The sequence below is a fragment of the Coregonus clupeaformis genome, chromosome 34, assembly GCF_020615455.1.
Source record: "Coregonus clupeaformis isolate EN_2021a chromosome 34, ASM2061545v1, whole genome shotgun sequence".
NCBI classification, from domain to species: domain Eukaryota; kingdom Metazoa; phylum Chordata; class Actinopteri; order Salmoniformes; family Salmonidae; genus Coregonus; species Coregonus clupeaformis.
The window spans coordinates 17,305,060-17,328,062 of NC_059225.1; the positions used below are offsets into that span (position 1 = coordinate 17,305,060).

At 41.9% G+C, this 23,003-nt stretch overlaps 1 protein-coding gene across 1 annotated transcript; it reads left to right on the forward strand.

Moving 5' to 3' along the window:
* Nucleotides 1-1,739: 1,739 nt before the first annotated feature.
* Nucleotides 1,740-16,018, forward strand: chrnd (cholinergic receptor, nicotinic, delta (muscle)). Its single transcript, XM_041861691.2, has 13 exons — nt 1,740-1,897; nt 6,088-6,168; nt 6,913-7,058; nt 7,295-7,339; nt 7,723-7,832; nt 7,945-8,100; nt 8,231-8,340; nt 8,446-8,646; nt 8,737-8,848; nt 9,041-9,155; nt 12,730-12,940; nt 14,915-15,033; nt 15,296-16,018. Exons 2-13 carry the CDS (start codon nt 6,111-6,113, stop codon nt 15,476-15,478), a joined length of 1,566 nt encoding a protein of 521 aa, XP_041717625.1. The 5' UTR covers nt 1,740-1,897; nt 6,088-6,110; the 3' UTR covers nt 15,479-16,018.
* The last annotated feature ends 6,985 nt before the right edge of the window (nt 16,019-23,003 follow it).

The window sequence follows — 23,003 nt, forward strand, 5'->3', positions numbered from 1 at the left end:
AGGGTGGCAGTGCATCCACAGACGAAGTGCTCGGAGCAGGTGCAATTTGCAGTTCAAGAACAAGCAAACGTATAACCCCTGGCTTGTCATGCAGAATTCAAAGTTGGGCTGTACAACATGCAAAAGAGTGTGTGGAATGTACAGCTATTTTGTTTCTGTAAGCTGTTTAACAAACTATAACGGAATTGGAGTTGATTCCAAGGCAATACATAAAATACCATAAATACACAACTTGAACTTGAAGCATCCACATATTTAGCCATGGAGCACGTTCTGATTGGCCTGTGAGGGGTCAAGCCTCGACACACCCACAACTGGTTTATTCATCAAAACCTAGTCCTTTCGTACCCCCCAGTGTTAACAGTTGTTAAAATACTTTGTGAATTTCACCAGGTTCATACAGTTGAAGTCGGAAGTTTATATACACTTTAGCCAAATACATTTAAACTCAGTTTTTCAAAATTTCTGACATTTAATCCTAGTAAAAAATTCCCTGTTTTAGGTCAGTTAGATTCACCAATTTATTTTAAGAATGTGAAATGTCAGAATAATAGTAGAGAGAAATATTTATTTCAGCTTTCATCACATTCCCAGTGGGTCAGAAGTTTACATACACTCAATTAGTATTTGGTAGCATTACCTTTAAATTGTTTAACTTGGGTCAAACGTTTCGGGTAGCCTTCCACAAGCTTCACACAATAAGTTGGGTGAATTTTGGCCCATTCCTCCTGACAGAGCTGGTGTAACTGAGTCAGGTTTGTAGGCCTCCTTGCTCGCACACGCTTTTTCAGTTCTGCCCACTCATTTTCTATAGGATTGAGGTCAGGGCTTTGTGATGGCCACTCCAATACCTTGACTTTGATGTCCTTAAGCCATTTTGCCACAACTTTGGAAGTATGCTTGGGGTCATTGTCCATTTGGAAGACCCATTTGCGACCAAGCTTTAACTTCCTGACTGATGTCTTGAGATGTTGCTTCAATATATCCACATAATTTTCCTTCCTCATGATGTCATCTATTTTGTGAAGTGCACCAGTCCCCACAGCATGATGCTGCCACCCCCGTGTTTTTTGTACCTGTTTCCTCCAGCATATTCACAAGGTCCTTTGCTGTTGTTCTGGGATTGATTTGCACTTTTCGCACCAAAGTACGTTCATCTCTAGGACACAGAACGCGTCTCCTTCCTGAGAGGTATGACGGCTGCGTGGTCCCATGGTGTTTATACTTGCGTTCTATTGTTTGTATAGATGAACGTGGTACCTTCAAGCGTTTGGAAATTGCTCCCAAGGATGAACCAAACTTGTGGAGGTCTACCATTTTTTTTTTGAGGTCTTGGCTGATTTCTTTTGATTTTACCATGATGTCAAGCAAAGAGGCACTGAGTTTGAAGGTGGGCCTTGAAATACATCCACAGGTACACCTCCAATCGACTCAAATTATGTCAATTAGCCTATCAGAAGCTTCTAAAGCCATGACATCATTTTTCTGTCATTTTCCAAGCTGTTTAAAGGCACAGTCAACTTAGTGTATGTAAACTTCTGACCCACTGGAATTGTGATACAGTGAATTATAAGTGAAATAATCTGTCTGTAAACAATTGTTGGAAAAACTACTTGCATCATTCACAAAGTAGATGTCCTAACCGACTTGCCAAAACTATAGTTTGTTAACAAGAAATTTGTGGAGTGGTTGAAAAATGAGTTTTAATGACTTCAACCTAAGTGTATGTAAACTTCTGACTTCAACTGTATATGATTCCTTACTTTGTGTGCGTGTAGCGGTGAAGCCCCAGTCAGATGGAGAGGTGACAGAGCAGCTGTACTCTGAGATGAAGCCTGGTGTGGATGGAGCCAACTACATCGTCAAACACATGCATGACAAGAATGACTACAATGAGGTGAGAGAGGAGGGGGGAGATGGAGAAAAAGAGGGGGTGGGGGGAGGGGGAGAAAGGAGGGAGGGAGGCACAGAACACAAGATAGAATACAATACGTTATTCATGTTAAACTCCCCAGTGGGACTTGGGTCTGGAACAAAGACTTCAGTCACTTGTGTGTCATTATGGCTCAACAAAGGTTTGGTTGAAAAACTAGTTTTAATGACTCCAACCTAAGTGTATGTAAACTTCAAACTTAAACTGTATATTAATATAGCATGTTGATTTGTTATTCCGCGTGCCTGCACCCTGGGGAATAGGGGAGTGTGTACTTACGTTTTGCCCTGTGTGCTCGGGCTCAAATCATTTTGATCTACTAGAGGAGGTAGGCACGCTTTTTCTGTCGTCTTCAGAAAAGTTAGATTCCTTTATCCTCTTAAATGTAAAGTCCCCATATTACCCTATTATAATGTTTTTATTCAATTCAGTCTGGTATGAGAACGGTAGGCCCTATCTGCAAAAGCAGGGTGTCTGCGGAAAGCTTCTTGGCTATTGATCGGTACCTTCACATTTTTTGTATGATTTACTACCATATATGGGCATACAAATTTATAAGGGCAGACTGAGCCGATGACCACATTTCAAGATGGCTGCTACCTAAACTCAGCAAAAAAAGAAATGTCCCTTTTTCAGGACCCTGTCTTTCAAAGATAATTAGTAAAAATCTAAACCCTTTACAATGAAGATCTGTGAAGTTATTTGAACACTGTTTCCCATGCTTGTTCAATTAACCATAAACAATTAATGAACATGCACCTGTGGAACAGTCGTTAAGACACTAACAGCTTACAGACGGTAGGCAATTAAGGTCACAGTTATGAAAACTTAGGACACTAAAGAGTCCTTTCTACTGACTCTGAAAAACACCAAAAGAAAGATTCCCAGGGTCTCTGCTCATCTGCGTGAACGTGCCTTAGGCATGCTGCAAGGAGGCATGAGGACTGCAGATGTGGTCAGGGAAATAAATTGCAATGTCCGTACTGTGAGACGCCTAAGACAGCACTATAGGGAGACAGGATGGACAGCTCATCGTCCTCACAGTGGCAGACCACGTGTAACAACACTTGCACAGGATCGGTACATCCGAACATCACACCTGTGGGACAGGTACAGGATGGCAACAACAACTGCCCGAGTTACTCCAGGAACGCACAATCCCTCCGTCAGTGCTGACTGTCCGCAATAGGCTGAGAGAGGCTGAACTGAGGGCTTGTAGGCCTGTTGTAAGGCAGGTCCTCACCAGACATCACCGGCAACAACGTCGCCTATGGGCACAAACCCACCGTCGCTGGACCAGACCGGACTGGCAAAAAGTGCTCTTCACTGACGAGTCGTGGTTTTGTCTCACCAGGGGTGATGGTCAGATTTGCGTTTATCGTCGAAGGAATGAGCGTTACACCGAGGCCTGTACTCTGGAGTGGGATCGATTTGGAGGTGGAGGGTCCGTCATGGTCTGGGGCGGTGTGTCACAGCATCATCGGACTGAGCTTGTTGTTATTGCAGGCAATCGCAACGCTGTGCGTTACAGGGAATACATCCTCCTCCCTCATGTGGTACCCTTCCTGCAGGCTCATGCTGACATGACCCTCCAGCATGACAATGTCACCAGCCATATTGCTCGTTCTGTGCGTGATTTCCAGCAAGACAGGAATGTCAGGGTTCTGCCATGGCCAGCGAAGAGCCCGGATCTCAATCCCATTGAGCACGTCTGGGACCTGTTGGATCGGAGGGTGATGGCTAGGGCCATTCCCCCCAGAAATGTCCGGGAACTTGCAGGTGCCTTGGTGATGGAGTGGGGTAACATTTCACAGCAAGAACTGGCAAATCTGGTGCAGTCCATGAGGAGGAGATGCACTGCAGTACTTAATGCAGTTGGTGGCCACACCAGATACTGGCTGTTACTTTTGATTTTGACCCCCCCTTTGTACACATTATTCCATTTCTGTTAGTCACATGTCTGTGGAACTTGTTCAGTTTATGTCTCAGTTGTTGAATCTTGTTATGTTCATACAAATATTTACACATGTTAAGTTTGCTGAAAATAAACACAGTTGACAGTGAGAGGACGTTTCTTTTTTTGCTGAGTTTACATTCTGGTTAACGTTGTGAAGCATAAACAAAATAAACACGGAATACGTTGATACACACCGAATACCGGGACTCCACAGATCATGAGGATATCTTATTTGTCTGCCTGTGACCTATCGTTATTGCTCACCAGCCCCAGAGTCAAAATGTTTATTTTACACAACGTTTTCACCAAACAGCAAACCTCTTACAAGGTAACGTTAAGCTCCGATTTGGTCTGTGTTTGAGCTATAGCTACATGGGGGGTATCACATTAAGCACAAACTCATGACACAGTGTTTTGTTTATGAATTTTGTTGTATATTTAGAGTTTACTCATAAGGGGATGGTATTGTCAAGATGCAGTTGTTATTGTACTTTTTAGAAAGATATTAACATTCTGAATTCAACATGTAGTTACTAGCTAGCTAAGGTATTATATGTGTGAACGATGGCTAGCTCCTCCACTGATCCCAGTCCTTTGTATTGTGCGTCTGTTGTAGAGAGAGGCAACGATTGCCAGAACATATTTGCACTCTATAAATGTTTTGTCTTTTCTTTTGGATTCAGGCATGTGGTTTTATCTATGTAAAATGTATGATGTGTGTTAATACATTATAAGGAGAGGCTGTACTCACATTTGTATTCTAAAATAATGTTGATGCACTAGGCGAGAGAGAGGCGACGATTGGCAGAACATATTTATGCTCTACAAATGTGTTGTCTTTTCTTTTGGATGCTGGAGAGAGAACTCTGATACGTTAAAACAACCTGATCTCCGAAGTCCACGTCTTTAGTCTCAATCAATCACACACAACACAGAGGTGCAGTACAGCAGCATCGGTTACACCAGCACTGCGCTGATCATTATTGGTTATGAAAATAGCACAAATATTTCGGACACACCCCCGAACCTATAGTGCTACCATCAGAGCTTAGATTTACCATTGCGTTAGGTTTGTTAATCGATTACAAATTACGGTCTAAATAAAAAATACTAAACCCTCCCCTGACTGAAATTTATAAAGCATGACCCTCATTTTCCTCTGGGTAACAATTGTGTACATTTCGACCTAAATATATTTTGTCAATGTCATGATTCCTCTCATCCCCAAATGTGTAGCAGTCTTTTTATTTATTTATTTTAAACTTTTGGGGGGATGGCCGCTAGGGGGTGACAACATCGTCTATGGGCAAGCGCAGAGTTTCTTCTTTCAGATCCCTCCTATGTACTTCACCCATTTTCCGTCACCCTTTTAGCCGATGGTGTTACAGACCTTTTTTTCTTGTTGGGACAAGTGACTTCAGCTTTCGGACAAGTAAAAAATCTGTCCAGCATGTCCGAGGGACAAAAGTTAATGTCAAGCCCTCCCACTGGGCACAGATGTCAATTCAACGTCTATTCCACGTAGGTTCAATGTAATTTCATTGAAATTACATGGAAATAACGTTGATTCAACCAGTGTGTGCCCAGTGGGCTGCCTCTGTTTTACTGTCCACTGTATTGATGTTGAAGTAAGTATTTACTGGTCAGATGATCAGTGTATTCATGATTTGATCAAACTCCTATAGACCTTCTGTAGTGACATAGTGGGAACAACTGGAGCGGGGTTTAAACCAGCAACCAGAACCTGACCTGTTATCGAAGTCGAGACCTCTTAGCAAAGTCTGCAGTAGACAAAGCTCACAGGGAGGTACATTACAATGAAGGGGAGTTTTATACACGTCCAAATTACCCATCCAAAACCTACAGTACTGTAAAGGGACTCGGTAGGCCTATAATTGCGCTTTATACTCTGCACTCCTCAATGAATGTATCTGTAATGCACTAACCATTTCTGTAAATTCATTGCAAGGAAGGCCACACATTAGTGAAGCAAAGCTCATAAGTGTCCTGTGTCCCCTTACATACTTTCTCTCTTTCACACGCCCTACCCCCTATCCCGTATCTCTGTGGCGGAAGTGGGGGATCGCGTGTCTATTTCCTACCCTGGCCTGTTTCTCCACCTGTTCCCGCCACTCATGGCTCCGGGGGTCACTTCACGAGCACAAGGACAGAACAGATAACTTTTTGTACGTTCCAGAGTCTGTCCGGTGCCAAGCAGCCATGAACCTCCGTCTATTGGGACCTGGAGCCCTGGTTCTGTTCGCGGTCCTTGTAACCGGTAAGTCCGTTGAAGTGTTAACAAGTTTGTTTTTTCTTGTGAGCATATTGGCTAGACTTTTTTGTTCAATTAGGGCTATTTATTCCCAAAATAACGTTGATACTCCAACATGTTGTATTGAAAGTAGCCTATATTTTCAGTAGCCGATGCCTAATTGTAGCCTAAAAGGGAGTTATGACCAGTATTAGGCCAATGATTTACTACACACACTCGTTCAATGTCCAAGACTTCTTATAACCTTTTACTGCAGTGGGCTAAATCAGGGTCACACAGAGTGTTTCTTGGTAGTCTTAAACAAATCTACTTTGAAACAAAAGTATACACCTCACACACATAGTTATGGGCTTTAAAAAAAGACACCTGTACCATGTCAGATATAGAGTTAAAATGTATTACATTTTGAGTTTGCATCTCAATATTACCCTTTATATACTGTACATCACAGAAGACTGAAATATAACAAAACTTTTACATAGAAACACTGGATTTTCATTGTTTATTTTATTTATCTATGTTTATTAATTATGAAAAATATGAATAACATTCGACCCATGAGGCCACCAGGTCATTTGACTGCAGGAAAGGGCTACTCCATTGGATTGAGGCTACTATGTGGGCTATTTAATACAAGTAGTCTATTATTATTCAATCCTATGAATATTGCTGTTCGTAGCCTATAATGAATGTATCTGTGCATTGACTCGTCCGTGTGTGTGTGTGTGTGTGTGTTTGTGTGTGTATCAGAGTGCTTGGCCAGGAATGAGGAAGAGCGGTTGATTCAACACCTGTTTAAGGAGAAGGCTTACAACAAGGACCTCCGGCCTGTAGAAAAACAGGGCGACGCTGTCGTTGTCTACATCGCCCTCACACTCTCTAACCTCATCTCTCTGGTATGACCACTCTGTATGTGTGTCAATGTGTTTCTGACTGGTATGCGTTTGTGTGGTGTTTCTGGGCCCTCTGCCCCCCTGTGTGTGTGTGTGTGTGTGTTATTAATAGCCCAGTCTGATCCTCATGGATGTATGTCACAGAGAGGGCCATGATCCAGTCAGCCTGAACAACCTGGAGAATGTAGAAAAACAGACACTGCCTGGTCTCTAGTAACTCTCTCTCGCTCTCTCCGTAGAAAGAGGTAACTGAGACTCTGCTGACCAATGTGTGGATGGAACATGTGAGTATATTCTTCTGCTTTACTTCAACCAGTTGATCTTCAAATCAAATCAAATCAAATTTTATTGGTCACATGCGCCGAATACAACAGGTGCAGACATCACAGTGAAATGCCCTTAACCAACAGTGCATTTATTTTTAACAAAAAAAGTAAAAATAAAACAACAACAAAAAAAGTGTTGAGAAAAAAAAGAGCAGAAGTAAAATAAAATAACAGTAGGGAAGCTATATATACAGGGGGGTACCGTTGCAGAGTCAATGTTCGGGGGCACCGGCTAGTTGAGGTAGTTGAGGTCTTATCACTGTGTATCTCTATAAATATAATACATCTATAACAGTTTCCTATTCACAGACACGCTCACATTATTCACTGTGTGTGTCCAGGGCTGGTATGACACCAGGCTGTCTTGGAACACCACTGAGTTTGATGACATCGATATCCTGCGTCTCCCGCCCAGCATGGTGTGGCTGCCGGAGATCGTCTTAGAGAACAAGTAACACACACTCATCTTCTCTGTGTCTGTTCTGCTTTCTCTCTCCCCTGTCTTACAATCCCCAGTTCCAGACGGTTTACTACTCTAATATATTGATGTGTGTGTGTGTCAGTAACGATGCCCAGTTCCAGGTGGCGTACTACTGTAACGTGTTGATCAATCCTGATGGCTATGTGTACTGGCTGCCTCCAGCCATCTTCAGATCCTCCTGTGCCATCAACGTCAACTACTTCCCCTTCGACTGGCAGAACTGCAGCCTCAAGTTCACGTAAGACAGGGTCTGACCCCCCCCCCACACACACACACACACCCAAACGCACACACACATACACACAAAAGCACACACAAACGCAGGCATGCACACACACACATGTAAAACTCTGTTTCCCGTGATGCAGCTCCCTGACCTACAATGCTAAGGAGATCACCATGCTGCTGAAAGAGGAGCCGGAAGATGACAAGTCCTACAAGGTGGAGTGGATTATCATAGACCCTGCAGGGTTCACAGGTACACACACACTGCTGGATCATCCATAAGCCAGCCCATAGAAATGCCAGTATATAAACCTCTCTTTCACTACTCACTCCCTCTCATCCCTCCCTCCCCCTATAGAGAATGGAGAGTGGGAGATCATCCATAAACCGGCCCGTAGGAACACCTATAAGAATATCCCCATGGAGAGCAACAAGCACCAGGACATCACCTTCTATCTCATCATCAAACGCAAACCTCTGTTCTATATCGTCAACATCATCATTCCCTGTGTCCTCATCTCCTTCATGGCTACACTGGTCTACTACTTACCAGCTGACAGTAAGTATACCCCTGGCCTTTATCATGAACCCTGACCTTACTACCTAACCACCACACTACGTCCACAGTGATTACCGTGTGTGTGTCTAGGTGGGGAGAAGATGACTCTGTCCATCTCGGTGCTGCTGGCTCAGTCTGTGTTCCTGCTGCTGATCTCACAGAGACTGCCGGAGACCTCCATGGCTATACCACTTATTGTCAAGTAGGACACACACCTTTTCACACCCTTTTTGTATGTGTTTGTGTTTCATAGACATACTGTTTGTGTGGTTGTGTTGCAGACTGTCAGGTACCAGTTGTTTGATTTTGATTTATTAGGATCCTTCATGTTCATCATGGTGTGTTTATGTGTATTTGTTTGTGTCTGTGTCAATGTGTGTGTGTTTGTGTGTAGGTATCTGATGTTCATCATGGTTCTGGTTACGGTGGTGGTGTTGCACTGTGTGGTGGTCCTCAACCTGCACTTCAGGAGCCCCAGTACACATATCATGACAGAGTGGACTAGAAAGGTACACACAGACTACACATCTGGAACTTCTCTGGACATTCTGAGTGCAAGGATGCTGCTGATGGTCATTAGTAGCCTACCAAACTTGCTAACTGCCTGGTACTCAGCACTCTATTGTCCCTCTAATCACTCTGACATCAATGCAAATGTTTTCGAAAATCTAATCAAACACTTCATGAGAGCCCATGAGCTCATGTTGCGCAACATTTCAATAGGCTATGCAATTGCGCGAGAAAACAGAGTGATGGCCTGTGCTGAAAAGAGGAGGATCAGCTTTCTATAGGCTAGGCCTACTATATTTATTTTTCAACTTTCCTAATATTAAGCACATTGCTTATATTTACAACAGGAGTATAGCCTACCTGGCTGGCATGAAAATAAACCATGGGGAAAAGCGTCCTCCATTTGCTATTTAAGTGCATAGATGACGTATTTTTTCCCGCTGCCCCTGTTTCGATACAGGTGCATGATAATGGTCCATTCTAAATCAAAACAAATTTCACACATATTAGTTAGTGTATGTAAAGACATGATTAAATCAAGAAAAGTCTGATGTGTGACAATATTAGCCTATCACTTGTGAATTATATATTATCACTTGTGAATGATGCCCAGCATAAGAAACAATGCCTTTTTTTAACGCCTTTTTCTAATCATAGTCGCACACCTATATGTTTTAATAAGATTTGTATCACAACTAAAGGGGCCAAATAACTTCTTAAAATTAAGCACATTCATCCGCTTTACAAGGGGTGTAGAGCCTAACTGGCATACATAAGCAGCACATGCGTTTCAAGTTTGGGGAGGATAATTTTCACCATATAAATGCACCTTTATAATAAAAGCGTAATTGCATTTGCGGTCACTTTTGATAATGGTGTTTTCAGCTAAAGTAACATTCACGATTATAGCCTACCACCATGTGTGCATTGCTGAGCTTATAATGTGAAGAAATAGCCTAATAGTTTATCAACATTTTAAGCTAAACGTTCTGATCTGTTACGCAACAGATCAGAACGTTTAGCTTAAAATGTTGATAAACTATTAGGCTATTTCTTCACATTATAAGCGCAGCAATGCGCACAGTCACATTGCGTAAAAAACGTTTTTTGATGCTAGTGGTTTTATTAATTTGGGATCTATCACATCCCACAACTGTCCCAGACTATGTTTGGAATTTTATGTCTCACACAGAATAGAATAGGTCGACTTTTGTACTATGGGGGATAGTAGATTGACATAGGCTAGTGCTTTTGCTGTTCGTTAGGCCTACTCATCTTGTTGGCTGACGAAAAGTAAATGTGGACAGTTCTTCCAATATCTTCAATATGCACCTCGGAATTGGATAAGGACGCGCGCAGTTGCGTTCCCGATGTGTCTGTCTTCACTTGTAGCCTGTGAGAAAGACCTGATCACGTGATGGAGCGCGCAGCACTCAGGGAGAAGGGCACACTGGCCACTGACCGCAAAAGGCATGGAATTTTTTTAGTGTGCATTACGGCCACATAAAGGGGATGCTGCCGTGAAATTCGAGGCATTATCAAGTGCTTGTCAAATTGTGAATGAGTGACTGATGTAGTGTGTACAGCCTGTGCAAAAAAACTAAGCAGATCTCATGCCTTTCAAGCAAATTTTTTCAAATTATCATTAGAGTTGCATCATGCAGCCTTACGTTGTATTAAAAATCAAAACATGTAGCCCAATGTTTGTAGAACAGCTAAAGTTACATTAATAACTCTAAATTATGCATATACAGTTGAAGTCGGAAGTTTACATACACTTAGGTTGGAGTCAATAAAACTAGTTTTTCAACCACTCCACAAATGTCTTGTTAAGAAACTATAGTTTTGGCAAGTCGGTTAGGACATCTACTTTGTGCATGACACAAGTAATTTTTCCAACAATTGTTTACAGACAGAATATTTCACTTATAATTCACTGTATCACAATTCCAGTGGGTCAGAAGTTTACATACACTAAGTTGACTGTGCCTTTAAACAGCTTGGAAAATTCCATAAAATGATGTCATTGCTTTAGAAGCTTCTGATAGGCTAATTGACATAATTTGAGTCAATTGGAGGTGTACCTGTGGATGTATTTCAAGGCATACCTTCAAACTCAGTGCCTCTTTGCTTGACATCATGGGAAAATCAAAAGAAATCAGCCAAGACCTCAGAAAAAAAATGGTAGACCTCCACAAGTCTGGTTCATCCTTGGAAGCAATTTATAGAACTGTTTGGCCATAATGACCATTGCTATGTTTGGAGGAAAAAGGGGGTTGCTTGCAAGCCGAAGAACACCATCCCGACCATGAAGCAACGGGGGTGGCAGCGTCATGCTGTGGGGGTGCATTGCTGCAGGAGGGACTGGTGCACTTCACAAAATAGATGGCATCATGAGGAAGGAAAATATGTGGATATATTGAAGCAACATCTCAAGACATCAGTCAGGAAGTTAAAGCTTGGTCGCAAATGGGTCTTCCAAATGGACAATGACCCCAAGCATACTTCCAAAGTTGTGGCAAAATGGCTAAAATAAGGACAACAAAGTCAAGGTATTGGAGTGGCCATCACAAAGCCCTGACCTCAATCCTATAGAAAATGTGTGGGCAGAACTGAAAAAGCGTGTTCGAGCAAGGAGGCCTACAAACCTGACTCAGTTACACAAGCTCTGTCAGGAGGAATGGGCCAAAATTCACCCAACTTATTGTGTGAAGCTTGTGGGAGGCTACCCGAAACGTTTGACCCAAGTTAAACAATTTAAAGGCAATGCTACCAAATACTAATTGAGTGTATGTAAACTTCTGACCCACTGGGAATGTGATGAAAGAAGTAAAAGCTTAAATAAATAATTCTCTCTACTATTATTCTGACATTTCACATTCTTAAAATATAGTGGTGATCCTAACTGACCTAAAACAGGGAATTTTTACTAGGATTAAATGTCAGGAATTTTGAAAAACTGAGTTTAAATGTATTTGGCTAAGGTGTATGTAAACTTCCGACTTCAACTGTAGGAATACCTATTTCTTTGTTAACCGCTCAGCACAGAATAGCCGCATGTGCGCACTCCCTCAAATCGTTTGGAGAAAATATCCTTTCTATTTATTCAGCTTTGTTCAATTGTATTCTTCATACTATAAAATAATGCCACGGAATTCTAAGCAAATCTCGTCTGCTAAATGAACTAGTGTAGCCCACAGCCATTTGGCATACCCAGATCAGGACCTAACATAAGGACAACTGAGAGTATGCTATTCTGTTCTTCTGAAATAGACTACATTTTCTTCATATCATGCTTCTTTAGACCTGTCTAAATAAATAATGGTTTTATTAGACTAAAATGTAGATGTTCCAAAGGTCAGCATCAGTGGCTTGTAGGCTATGTATGGAAGCCAGGAGATGCAAAATGTGTTTATGTTAATTCATGGTCAATTACCGTGAGACTGACAGTTATTTGCTTGACAATCACCGGCGGACTAAATTTCGTGACCGCCACAGCCCTACCTGCAACTGCAATTTAAACTCAAATGTGATTTGGTTTTGTGTATGTGTCTGTGTCCTCTCATCCACTAGTTCTTCCTGGAGAGGTTGCCCCGCCTGCTGCGAATGTCCCGCCCTGCAGAGTCAGAGTCTAGCTGGGAGGGGGTGTTGCCAAGGCGATCTAGCTCCATTGGTTACATCGCTAAGGCGGAGGAGTACTACAGCGTGAAGTCACGCAGCGAGCTGATGTTTGAGAAACAGTCTGAGAGACATGGGCTGGCCACACGGACTACACCTGCTGCAGGTACACAGAGTAGACACACACATATAGGCACAGAGAACAGACACATTCTGTAGCGTGAATGTTATGTACGGGAAGGTACAGTTGAAGTCGGAAGTTTACATACACCTTAGCCAAATACATTTAAGCTCAGTTTTTCACAATTCCTGACACATAATCCTAGTAGAAATTCCCTGTCTTACTTTATTTTAATAATGTGAAATGTCAGAATAATAATATAATATGCCATTTAGCAGACGCTTTTATCCAAAGCGACTTACAGTCATGCGTGCATACATTTTTGTGTATGGGTGGTCCCGGGGATCGAACCCACTACCTTGGCGTTACAAGCGCCGTGCTCTACCAGCTGAGCTACAGAGGACCACCTTCAAACTCAGTGCCTCTTTGCTTGACATCATGGGAAAATCAAAAGAAATCAGCCAAGACCTCAGAAAAAAAATTGTAGACCTCCACAAGTCTAGTAGAGAGAATTATTTATTTCAGCTTTTATTTCTTTCATCACATTCCCAGTGGGTCAGAAGTTTACATACACTCAATTAGTATTTGGTAGCATTGCCTTTAAATTGTTTAACTTGGGTCAAACGTTTCGGGTAGCCTTCCACAAGCTTCCCACAATAAGTTGGGTGAATTTTGGCTCATTCCTCCTGACAGAGCTAGTGTAACTGAGTCAGGTTTGTAGGCCTCCTTGCTCGCACACGCTTTTTCAGTTCTGCCTACACATTTTCTATAGGATTGAGGTCAGGGCTTTGTGATGGCCACTCCAATACCTTGACTTTGTTGTCCTTAAGCCATTTTGCCACAACTTTGGAAGTATGCTTGGGGTCATTGTCCATTTGGAAGACCCATTTGCGACCAAGCTTTAACTTCCTGACTCATGTCTTGAGATGTTGCTTCAATATATCCACATAATTTTCCTTCCTCATGATGCCATCTATTTTGTGAAGTTGACCAGTCCCTCCTGCAGCAAAGCACCCCCACAGCATGATGCTGCCACCCCCGTGCTTCACGGTTGGGATGATGTTCTTTGGCTTGCAAGAACCCCCTTTTTCCTCCAAACATAACAATGGTCATTATGGCCAAACAGTTATATTTTTGTTTCATCAGACCAGAGGACATTTCTCCAAAAAGTACGATCTTTGTCCCCATGTGCAGTTGCAAACCGTAGTCTGGCTTTTTTATGGCGGTTTTGGAGCAGTGGCTTCTTCCTTGCTGAGCAGCCTTTCAGGTTATGTCGATATAGGACTCGTTTTACTGTTGATATAGATACTTTTGTACCTGTTTCCTCCAGCATCTTCACAAGGTCCTTTGCTGTTGTTCTGGGATTGATTTGTACTTTTCGCACCAAAGTACGTTCATCTCTAGGAGACAGAACGCGTCTCCTTCCTGAGCAGTATGACGGCTGCGTGGTCCCATGGTGTTTATACTTGCGTACTATTGTTTGTACAGATGAACGTGGTACCTTCAGGCATTTGGAAATTGCTTCCAAGGATGAACCAGACTTGTGGAGGTCTACAATTTTTTTTCTGAGGTCTTGGCTGATTTCTTTTGATTTTCCCATGATGTCAAGCAAAGAGGCACTGAGTTTGAAGGTAGGCCTTGAAATACATCCACAGGTACACCTCCAAATGACTCAAATGATGTCAATTAGCCTATCAGAAGCTTCTAAAGCCATGCCATCATTTTTCTGTCATTTTCCAAGCTGTTTAAAGGCACAGTCAACTTAGTGTATGTAAACTTCTGACCCACTGGAATTGTGATACAGTGAATTATAAGTGAAATAATCTGTCTGTAAACAATTGTTGGAAAAACTACTTGCATCATTCACAAAGTAGATGTCCTAACCGACATGCCAAAACTATAGTTTGTTAACAAGAAATTTGTGGAGTGGTTGAAAAATGAGTTTTAATGACTTCAACCTAAGTGTATGTAAACTTCTGACTTCAACTGTATATGATTCCTTACTTTGTGTGCGTGTAGCGGTGAAGCCCCAGTCAGATGGAGAGGTGACAGAGCAGCTGTACTCTGAGATGAAGCCTGGTGTGGATGGAGCCAACTACATCGTCAAACACATGCATGACAAGAATGACTACAATGAGGTGAGAGAGGAGGGGGGAGATGGAGAAAAAGAGGGGGTGGGGGGAGGGGGAGAAAGGAGGGAGGGAGGCACAGAACACAAGATAGAATACAATACGTTATTCATGTTAAACTCCCCAGTGGGACTTGGGTCTGGAACAAAGACTTCAGTCACTTGTGTGTTAGTGTGTCATTATGGCTCAACAAAGGTGATCATGACATACATGAATGCACTGCTTGTTGACCCCCCCCCTCTTCTCGCCTCCTCCCTGCTCCCTCCTGTAGGAGAAGGATAACTGGAGTGGAATAGCTCGTACGGTGGACCGTCTGTGTCTGTTCCTGGTCACCCCAGTCATGACAGCAGGCACCATCATCATCTTCCTCATGGGTATCTACAACCACCCTCCGCCCCTGCCCTTCGAGGGAGACCCCTACACCTACCTGGAGGAGAACAAACGCTACATCTGATACACACCAACGCTTACACACAATCACACACATGTGAAGCGCGGTTCCGCTGTTTGTTCATCTGCACCCACCCACAATTGCTAATAACCCATCCGTAATCGCCCGACTATATGTGATAAAGTGAACATCTGAGGCCTGCACCCGACCCCTAACCCTCTAATATAGAACATGCGCTGTAGGCCTACAGTCAGATGGCAGAACAATTTTTTTGACAGGCCTTTCCTTAGATAGGCCTATGTTTCTGCTTATCATTTCTGACATTTTGGTAGGTTATTTGTTAGTCAACTTGTTTACCATTAGATAGGCCTGCATGCAGCTTCTCTACTGTCATTACTAGTTGCCCTAGAATACTAAATTAACCCTTTACCAGAATGATGTCATAAATCCATAGAATGAATGCCTCAGTCTAGTTGACATCGGTAATGTTTGTTTTCTCTTTCATCTCTGCTTCTCTCGCAGCAAAGACATGTAGGGCCTGGGGAGAAACAAAAAAACTAACTGTTTGACAGGTTTTTAGGAAATTAAAAGCTGTTAAATAGACCCAACATGTTTTTGATGAGATTTCAGTTCGGCTTGGATGCATATTTTATGTGATTGAAATGCTATCAGCTTTTATGAGGCTGATAAAGATCGCACCGCCACCTTCACAGACATTCCCTAACAGTGCATTCATTCTCTCAAGATGCTGAAAAAAATACAGTGCATTCGGAAAGTATTCAGACCCCTTGACTTTTTCCACATTTTGTTACATTACAGCCTTATTCTAAAATGGATTCAATAGTTTTTTCCCCTCATCAATCTACACACAATACCCCATAATGACAAAGCAAAATAGGTTTTTAGAAATGTTTGCAAAAAAACCAAACAGAAATATTACATTTACATAAGTATTCTGACCCTTTACTCAGTACTTTGTTGAAGCACCTTTGGCAGCGATTACAGCCTCGATTCTTCTTTGGTATGATGGTACAAGCTTGGCACACCTGTATTTGGGGAGTTTCTCCCATTCTTCTCTGCAGATCCTCTCAAGCTCTGTCCGGTGGGATGGGGAGCGTCGCTGCACAGCTATTTTCAGGTCTCTCCAGAGATGTTCCGGGCTCTGGCTGGGCCACTCAAGGACATTCAGAGACTTGTCCCACTCCTGCGTTGTCTTGGCTGTGTACTTAGGGTTGTTGACCTGTTAGAAGTTGAACCTTCGCCCCAGTCTGAGGTCCTGAGCTCTCTGGAGCAGGTTTTCATCAAGGATCTCTCTGTACTTTGCTCAGTTCATATTTACCTCTATCCTGACTAGTCTCTCAGTCCCTGCCGCTGAACAACATCCCCACAGCATGATGCTGCCACCACCATGCTTCACTATAGGGATGATGCCAGGTTTCCTCCAGATGTGACGCTTAGCATTCAGACCAAAGAGTTCAATCTTGGTTTCATCAGACCAGAGAATCTTGTTTCTCACGGTCAGAGTCCTTTAGGTGCCTTTTGGCAAACTCCAAGCGTGCTGTCATGTGCCTTTTTCTGAGGAGTGGCTTCCATCTGGCCACTCTATTATAAAGGCCTGATTGGTGGAGTGCTGCAGAGATGGTTGTCCTTCTGGAAGGTTCTCCCATCTCTACTGAGGAACTCTGCAGCTCTGTCAGAGTGATCATCAGGTTCTTGGTCACCTACCTGACCAAGGCCCTTCTCCCCCAATTTCTCAGTTTGGCCGGGCGGCCAGCTCTAGGAAGAGTCTTGGTGGTTCCAAACTTCTTCCATTTAAGAATGATGGAGGCCACTATGTTCTTGGGGACCTTCAATGTTTCCGAAGTTCTTTGGAAACATATTTGTTACCCTTACCAAGATCTGTGCCTCGGCACAATCCTGTCTTGGAGCTCAACGGACAATTCCTTCGACCTCATGGCTTGGTTTTTGCTCTGACATGCACTGTCAACTGTGGGACCTTATATAGACAAGTGTGTGTCTTTCCAAATCATGTCCAATCAATTGAATTTACCATAGGTGGACTCCAATCAAGTTGTAGAAACATCTCAAGGATGATCAATGGGAACAGGATGCACCTGAGCTCAATTTCGAGGCTCATAGCAAAGGATCTGAATATTATGTAAATAAGGTATTTATATTTCTTATTTTATTTTACATTTCCTAAAATCTCTAAAAACCTCTTTTCACTTAGTCAATATGGGTTATTGTGTGTAGATTGATGAGAACATTTTAGAATGAAGTCTGTAACGTAACAAAATGTGGAGAAAGTCAAGGGGTCTGAATACTTTCCGAATGCACTGTACATCCTATTTCTCTACTCCTGTTCCCGAGTCAAAATGTTGTGTATAATTTTACTGCATGAAATTCTTAATTCTGCAGGACTTAATATTATATAAGGCTATGTGGGAGGTTATAGACCTACAGTCAGAGTCCAGATTTCAGTTAGGCTACTATTCCATTTAACCCATCTGAACAGTACAGTTGCCTTCACATGCCATTTGGAAATATCTGTCTTGTGACTGTCGAATTTGTATAGAGGCTCACACTGCTGTCATCCTCTTTTACCACTTTACCAACATTTTCCCAAACGTTAGACTACTGTTCTGGCCCTCCCTTCTATTTATTTTCAACTCTCTATTTCGCAGCTTTTCTCTTATTGAATTAAACTCCGACATTGTCCTTTTTGCCTCAGTGGATCGACGTTAACTTTTTATGCCCAAGTTCCCAAAAGAAGTTCGCAATTGGCGTGTAGGCCTATTTGGCGCTCTATAGTTAGGCCCTAAAGTTTAGGCTACACACTAACAGCAGATACAAGTTATTAAATAAAAACCTATATGTAGCCTATAGATATGAATGTTAATGCATTGTTTTCTCATTATTCAACCCACCAGCCACCAACCCGCGCTTCATCCATACAATATTTCCTGACCCTAATCCCGCCGCTCCGTGTATATAACTGCAGGTTGAGTCAACCACGCATCACTAACATACGCACGCGCACACACTCACAGACACATAAATGCCATGCTACAGCCAATAAAAACATTTGTTGTCTTTCCTATAAGGCTCAGTCACTCTGGGTTGACGGCCTGGGTTCTACAGTTGAAGTCGGAAGTTTACATACACTTCGTTTTGGCAAGTAGGTTCGGACAGCTACTTTGTGCATGACACAAGTAATTTTTCCAACAATTGTTTACAGACAGATTATTTCACTTATAATTCACTGTATCACAATTCCAGTGGGTCAGAAGTTTACATACACTAAGTTGCCTGTGCCTTTTAAACAGCTTGGAATATTCCAGGAAATGATGTCTTGGCTTTAGAAGCTTCTGATAGGCTAATTGACATAATTTGAGTCAATTGGAGGTGTACCTGTGGATGTATTTCAAGGCCTACCTTCAAACTCAGTGCCTCTTTGCTTGACATCATGGGGAAAAAAATAAAAAATCAGCCAAGACCTCAGAAAAATAAATGGTAGACCTCCACAAGTCTGGTTCATCCTTGGAAGCAATTTCCAAATGCCTGAAGGTACCACGTTCATCTGTACAAACAATAGTACGCAAGTATAAACACCATGGGACCACGCAGCCGTCATACCACTCTGGAAGGAGATGCGTCTCCTAGAGATGAACGTACTTTGGTGCGTAAAGTGCAAATCAATCCCAGAACAACAACAGCAAAGGACCTTGTGAAGATGCTGGAGGAAACAGGAACAAAAGTATCTATATCCACAGTAAACCAAGTCCTATATCGACATAACCTGAAAGGCCGCTCAGCAAGGAAGAAGCCACTGCTCCAAAACCACCATAAAAAAGCCAGACTACGGTTTGCAACTGCACATGCAGACAAATATCTTACTTTTTGGAGAAATGTCCTCTTGTCTGATTAAACAAATATAGAACTGTTTGGCCATAATGACCATTGTTATATTTGGAGGAAAAAGGGGGACGCTTGCAAGCCGAAGAACACCATCCCAACCATGAAGCATGGGGTTGGCAGCATCATGCTGTGGGGGTGCTTTGCTGCAGGAGGGACTGGTGCACTTCACAAAATAGATGGCATCATGAGGAAGGAAAATAATGTGGATATATTGAAGCAACATCTCAAGACATCAGTCAGGAAGTTAAAGCTTGGTCGCAAATGGGTCTTCCAAATGGACAATGACCCCAAGCATACTTCCAAAGTTGTGGCAAAATGGCTTAAGGACAACAAAGTCAAGGTATTGGAGTGGCCATCACAAAGCCCTGACCTCAATCCTATATAAAATGTGTTGGCAGAACTGAAAAGGCGTGTGCGAGCAAGGAGGCCTACAAACCTGACTCAGTTACACCAGCTCTGTCAGGAGGAATGGGCCAAAATTCACCCAACTTATTGTGGGAAGCTTGTGGGAGGCTAGCCGAAACGTTTGACCCAAGTTAAACAATTTAAAGGCAATGCAACCAAATACTAATTGAGTGTATGTAAACTTCTGACCCACTACGAATGTGATGAATGAAATAAAAGCTGAAATAAATCATTCTCTCTACTATTATTCTGACATTTCACATTCTTAAAATAAAGTGGTGATCCTAACTGACGTAAAACAGGGAATTTTTACTAGGATTAAATGTCAGGAATTGTGAAAAACTGAGTTTAAATGTATTTGGCCAAGGTGTATGTAAACTTCAGACTTCAACTGTATGTGTGGTCTTTAGCCGCCTAGCTATACTTATTTTACTTAGAATTTTCCCTGGGTAGTGTCTGAGCAATTTGGATTTACTTGACTGTTTCTGACTGATATACGTGTGTGTTTTTAATAAATATTTACAACTGACACACTGTTGTGTGTTTAGAAAAAGCGATTTGCCTATTATATCTGTATTCAGTGTGGTATTTATCATGCGAAGGAGAGGTTGTAAGGCCACTAGGTGGCGATGTTCAGCTGTCTTTTACTAGAGCTGTTTCAGGGTAGGGACCAGGAAATCAGGAGAACACTGCATTCACCTTGCCCTGTGGACTCTACCAGTCCTAGAACATGCCATTCAGACTCTATAATGCACCAACAACCTTTCAGAGACTGGTGCAGTGGTTGGTACCTTGGAGACCAGGCAAATGACTACTCACTAATCCAAATGAGGTGGGAAATGAGCGGTTGGGGTTGAGGAGGCAGTGTAAAAGACAATCCTCTTTGTTTGCCTCCTGAACCCCAACCTCCCATTTTGATTTACATATTTAATACAATTGGGCCACTCATCTCTGCCTTGGCAAAATGTCAGTGTTCTCCTCAAACCACGTTGCATTTTGGAGCGTAGGCTATAGGGTCTTATTCTGGTGACATGATCATCAATGCTTGGCTGCTTTTTGACAAATAAAAATAATCTCCCTCTTTTTTGTCCATAACAATCTCATCATGTAGGCTATATGTGTGCTCTAGCCAACAGTGCGCAGATACCTGTTGCTCTGTTGGCAAGAGCACACATGCCAATACCAGAGTGGGCACACTCGCTATATAACACCCATTGTTTTTGTGAGAAAACCATCAGTAGAGGAAAAAAATGTGATAGAAACCCATTTAACATTTTAACCCATTTAACCACAAAAGGTATTTTAATGTGCACTACGTCATCACGCACAGCCTTTTATCTGCAACAAGTCAATTTGATGGAAACACATCTCTGGTGGGAAAAAGCACATATTGTTTTTATATTCTGATTTTTGAATATTCGTATGAAAATCTGTCGCCAATTGGATGGAAACCTAGCTTGTGTTTTCTTGTCTCAGCCTTAGGCCTATATATCACGGTGGCAAGGCATATGAACTAACATTATAGAGCAAACAACGCAACTATCACAACACAGGATGTAATATGCCTTTTTTGGGGGAAGCCTGGCTTCCCTTGGCATTCATGAATACACACCACTGCTGCAAAGACATGTATTACAGCATATTGGTTAAATAAGGACATTCTTACTATGGAAGAGTGGGCTTGTAGAGTGAAATAAATGTATTTAATGGAAAAGATCACCGATAAAATAAAACTGCAGAGTCATTAGTCCCGAAGCAACCTAAACATATTATACATTTGATGACTTATTGTTAATTAATTTTTTCTAATTATTTTATTTCCTTTTGTTGCTTAATTGTATAGTTATCTGGTTTGTTGTATACTTGTTTGTATCTCAGAAGACCATAACCTTAATAATAATAACCATATTTACTTCACAAACACTAATTATACTAGTTGACTGCACATAGCACAGACACATAGTACTTACATTCACTCCACAGTGGTTGGGAAAGGGTATGGGGGCTGGACACGCAAAGACCCAGATCCTGCTGCTGTTAGAGATCACACATACTGACTCAAGGTACTTTGGGGAATGGGTAGGGGAGCTGGACAATCATAATGATGATGCTTATAATGATGTTTCCACTACCTCTATGATTAATTACTGTACTATAAACCTATGCTTGAAAAATAATACAAATAAGTAAAATAAATATGTATTTTAATTACCTTTGTTTGTATTGATCTATACAATATATTAAACGCTTGTGTTTACTTTCTAGATGTATTTATTATCTGTGGATGTTTACAGGATGTTTTTACAGGATGTTATTATATTGGGGTGAAAATACGTAGTCTGCTAAATGACTAAAATGGAAATGTGATGTGTATAATATACCCCAGATGACTGATAGGAGGCGCTGTTTTGAATACTTTTTTTTTTTACTCCTCCACCATTGAAAAGCTATAGAGAAATATTATATTACAGACACATTAATGCATACTTTTAAATTATAGTATGTGAAATGAACATAAAAAATATATATATATTAAAACATTTTCCAAAAGTTGAATTTTTTGAGAGTACTAATGTTACTGTCCCCACTACAACAAATACAGAGTTAAATATCATGTAATTTTGTCCTTGAAACAATTAATTGACGACTGCACCAGCCTACAGAGCCCACAGGGCAAGGTGAATGCAGTCTTCTCCTGATTTCTTGGGTACACAGCAACCTGCTAGTAACCACTAGCCACTGGTGATGTCTAGAGTCTAATCTACTACCGTTTGTCCTGCTTGAGACTGGTCAGTGATTCCTGAATTCTGGGAGGGGGCTTGCATCCTTATGGGCCATGTGCACTGAATTTGGCGTTGGAGTAGGATGAAGGTTCTGCTAGACAATAATCTGAGGTCAGTTTTGTATCTCCTTCATGGTTTAGATTAAACTTTTGGGAAGGAAAGCAGTGCTGACCCTAGATCTGTGTCTAAAGGGAACTCCTACCCAAAGATGTCTCTGGTCAAAGACAACTGAACATTACCCTCTAGTGGCCTCATCTTTCTCATCATGACACACAAAACAGGATTTGCTGATAGTATCTGTATTCAACAGTGTGTCAGTTGTAAATATTTATTAAAAGCACAAACGTATATATGTACAGTAGAAGTCGGATATTTACATACACTTAGGTTGGAGTCATTAAAACGTGTTTTTCAACCACTCCACACATTTCTTGTTAACAAACTATAGTTTTGGCAAGTCGGTTAGGACATCTACTTTGTGC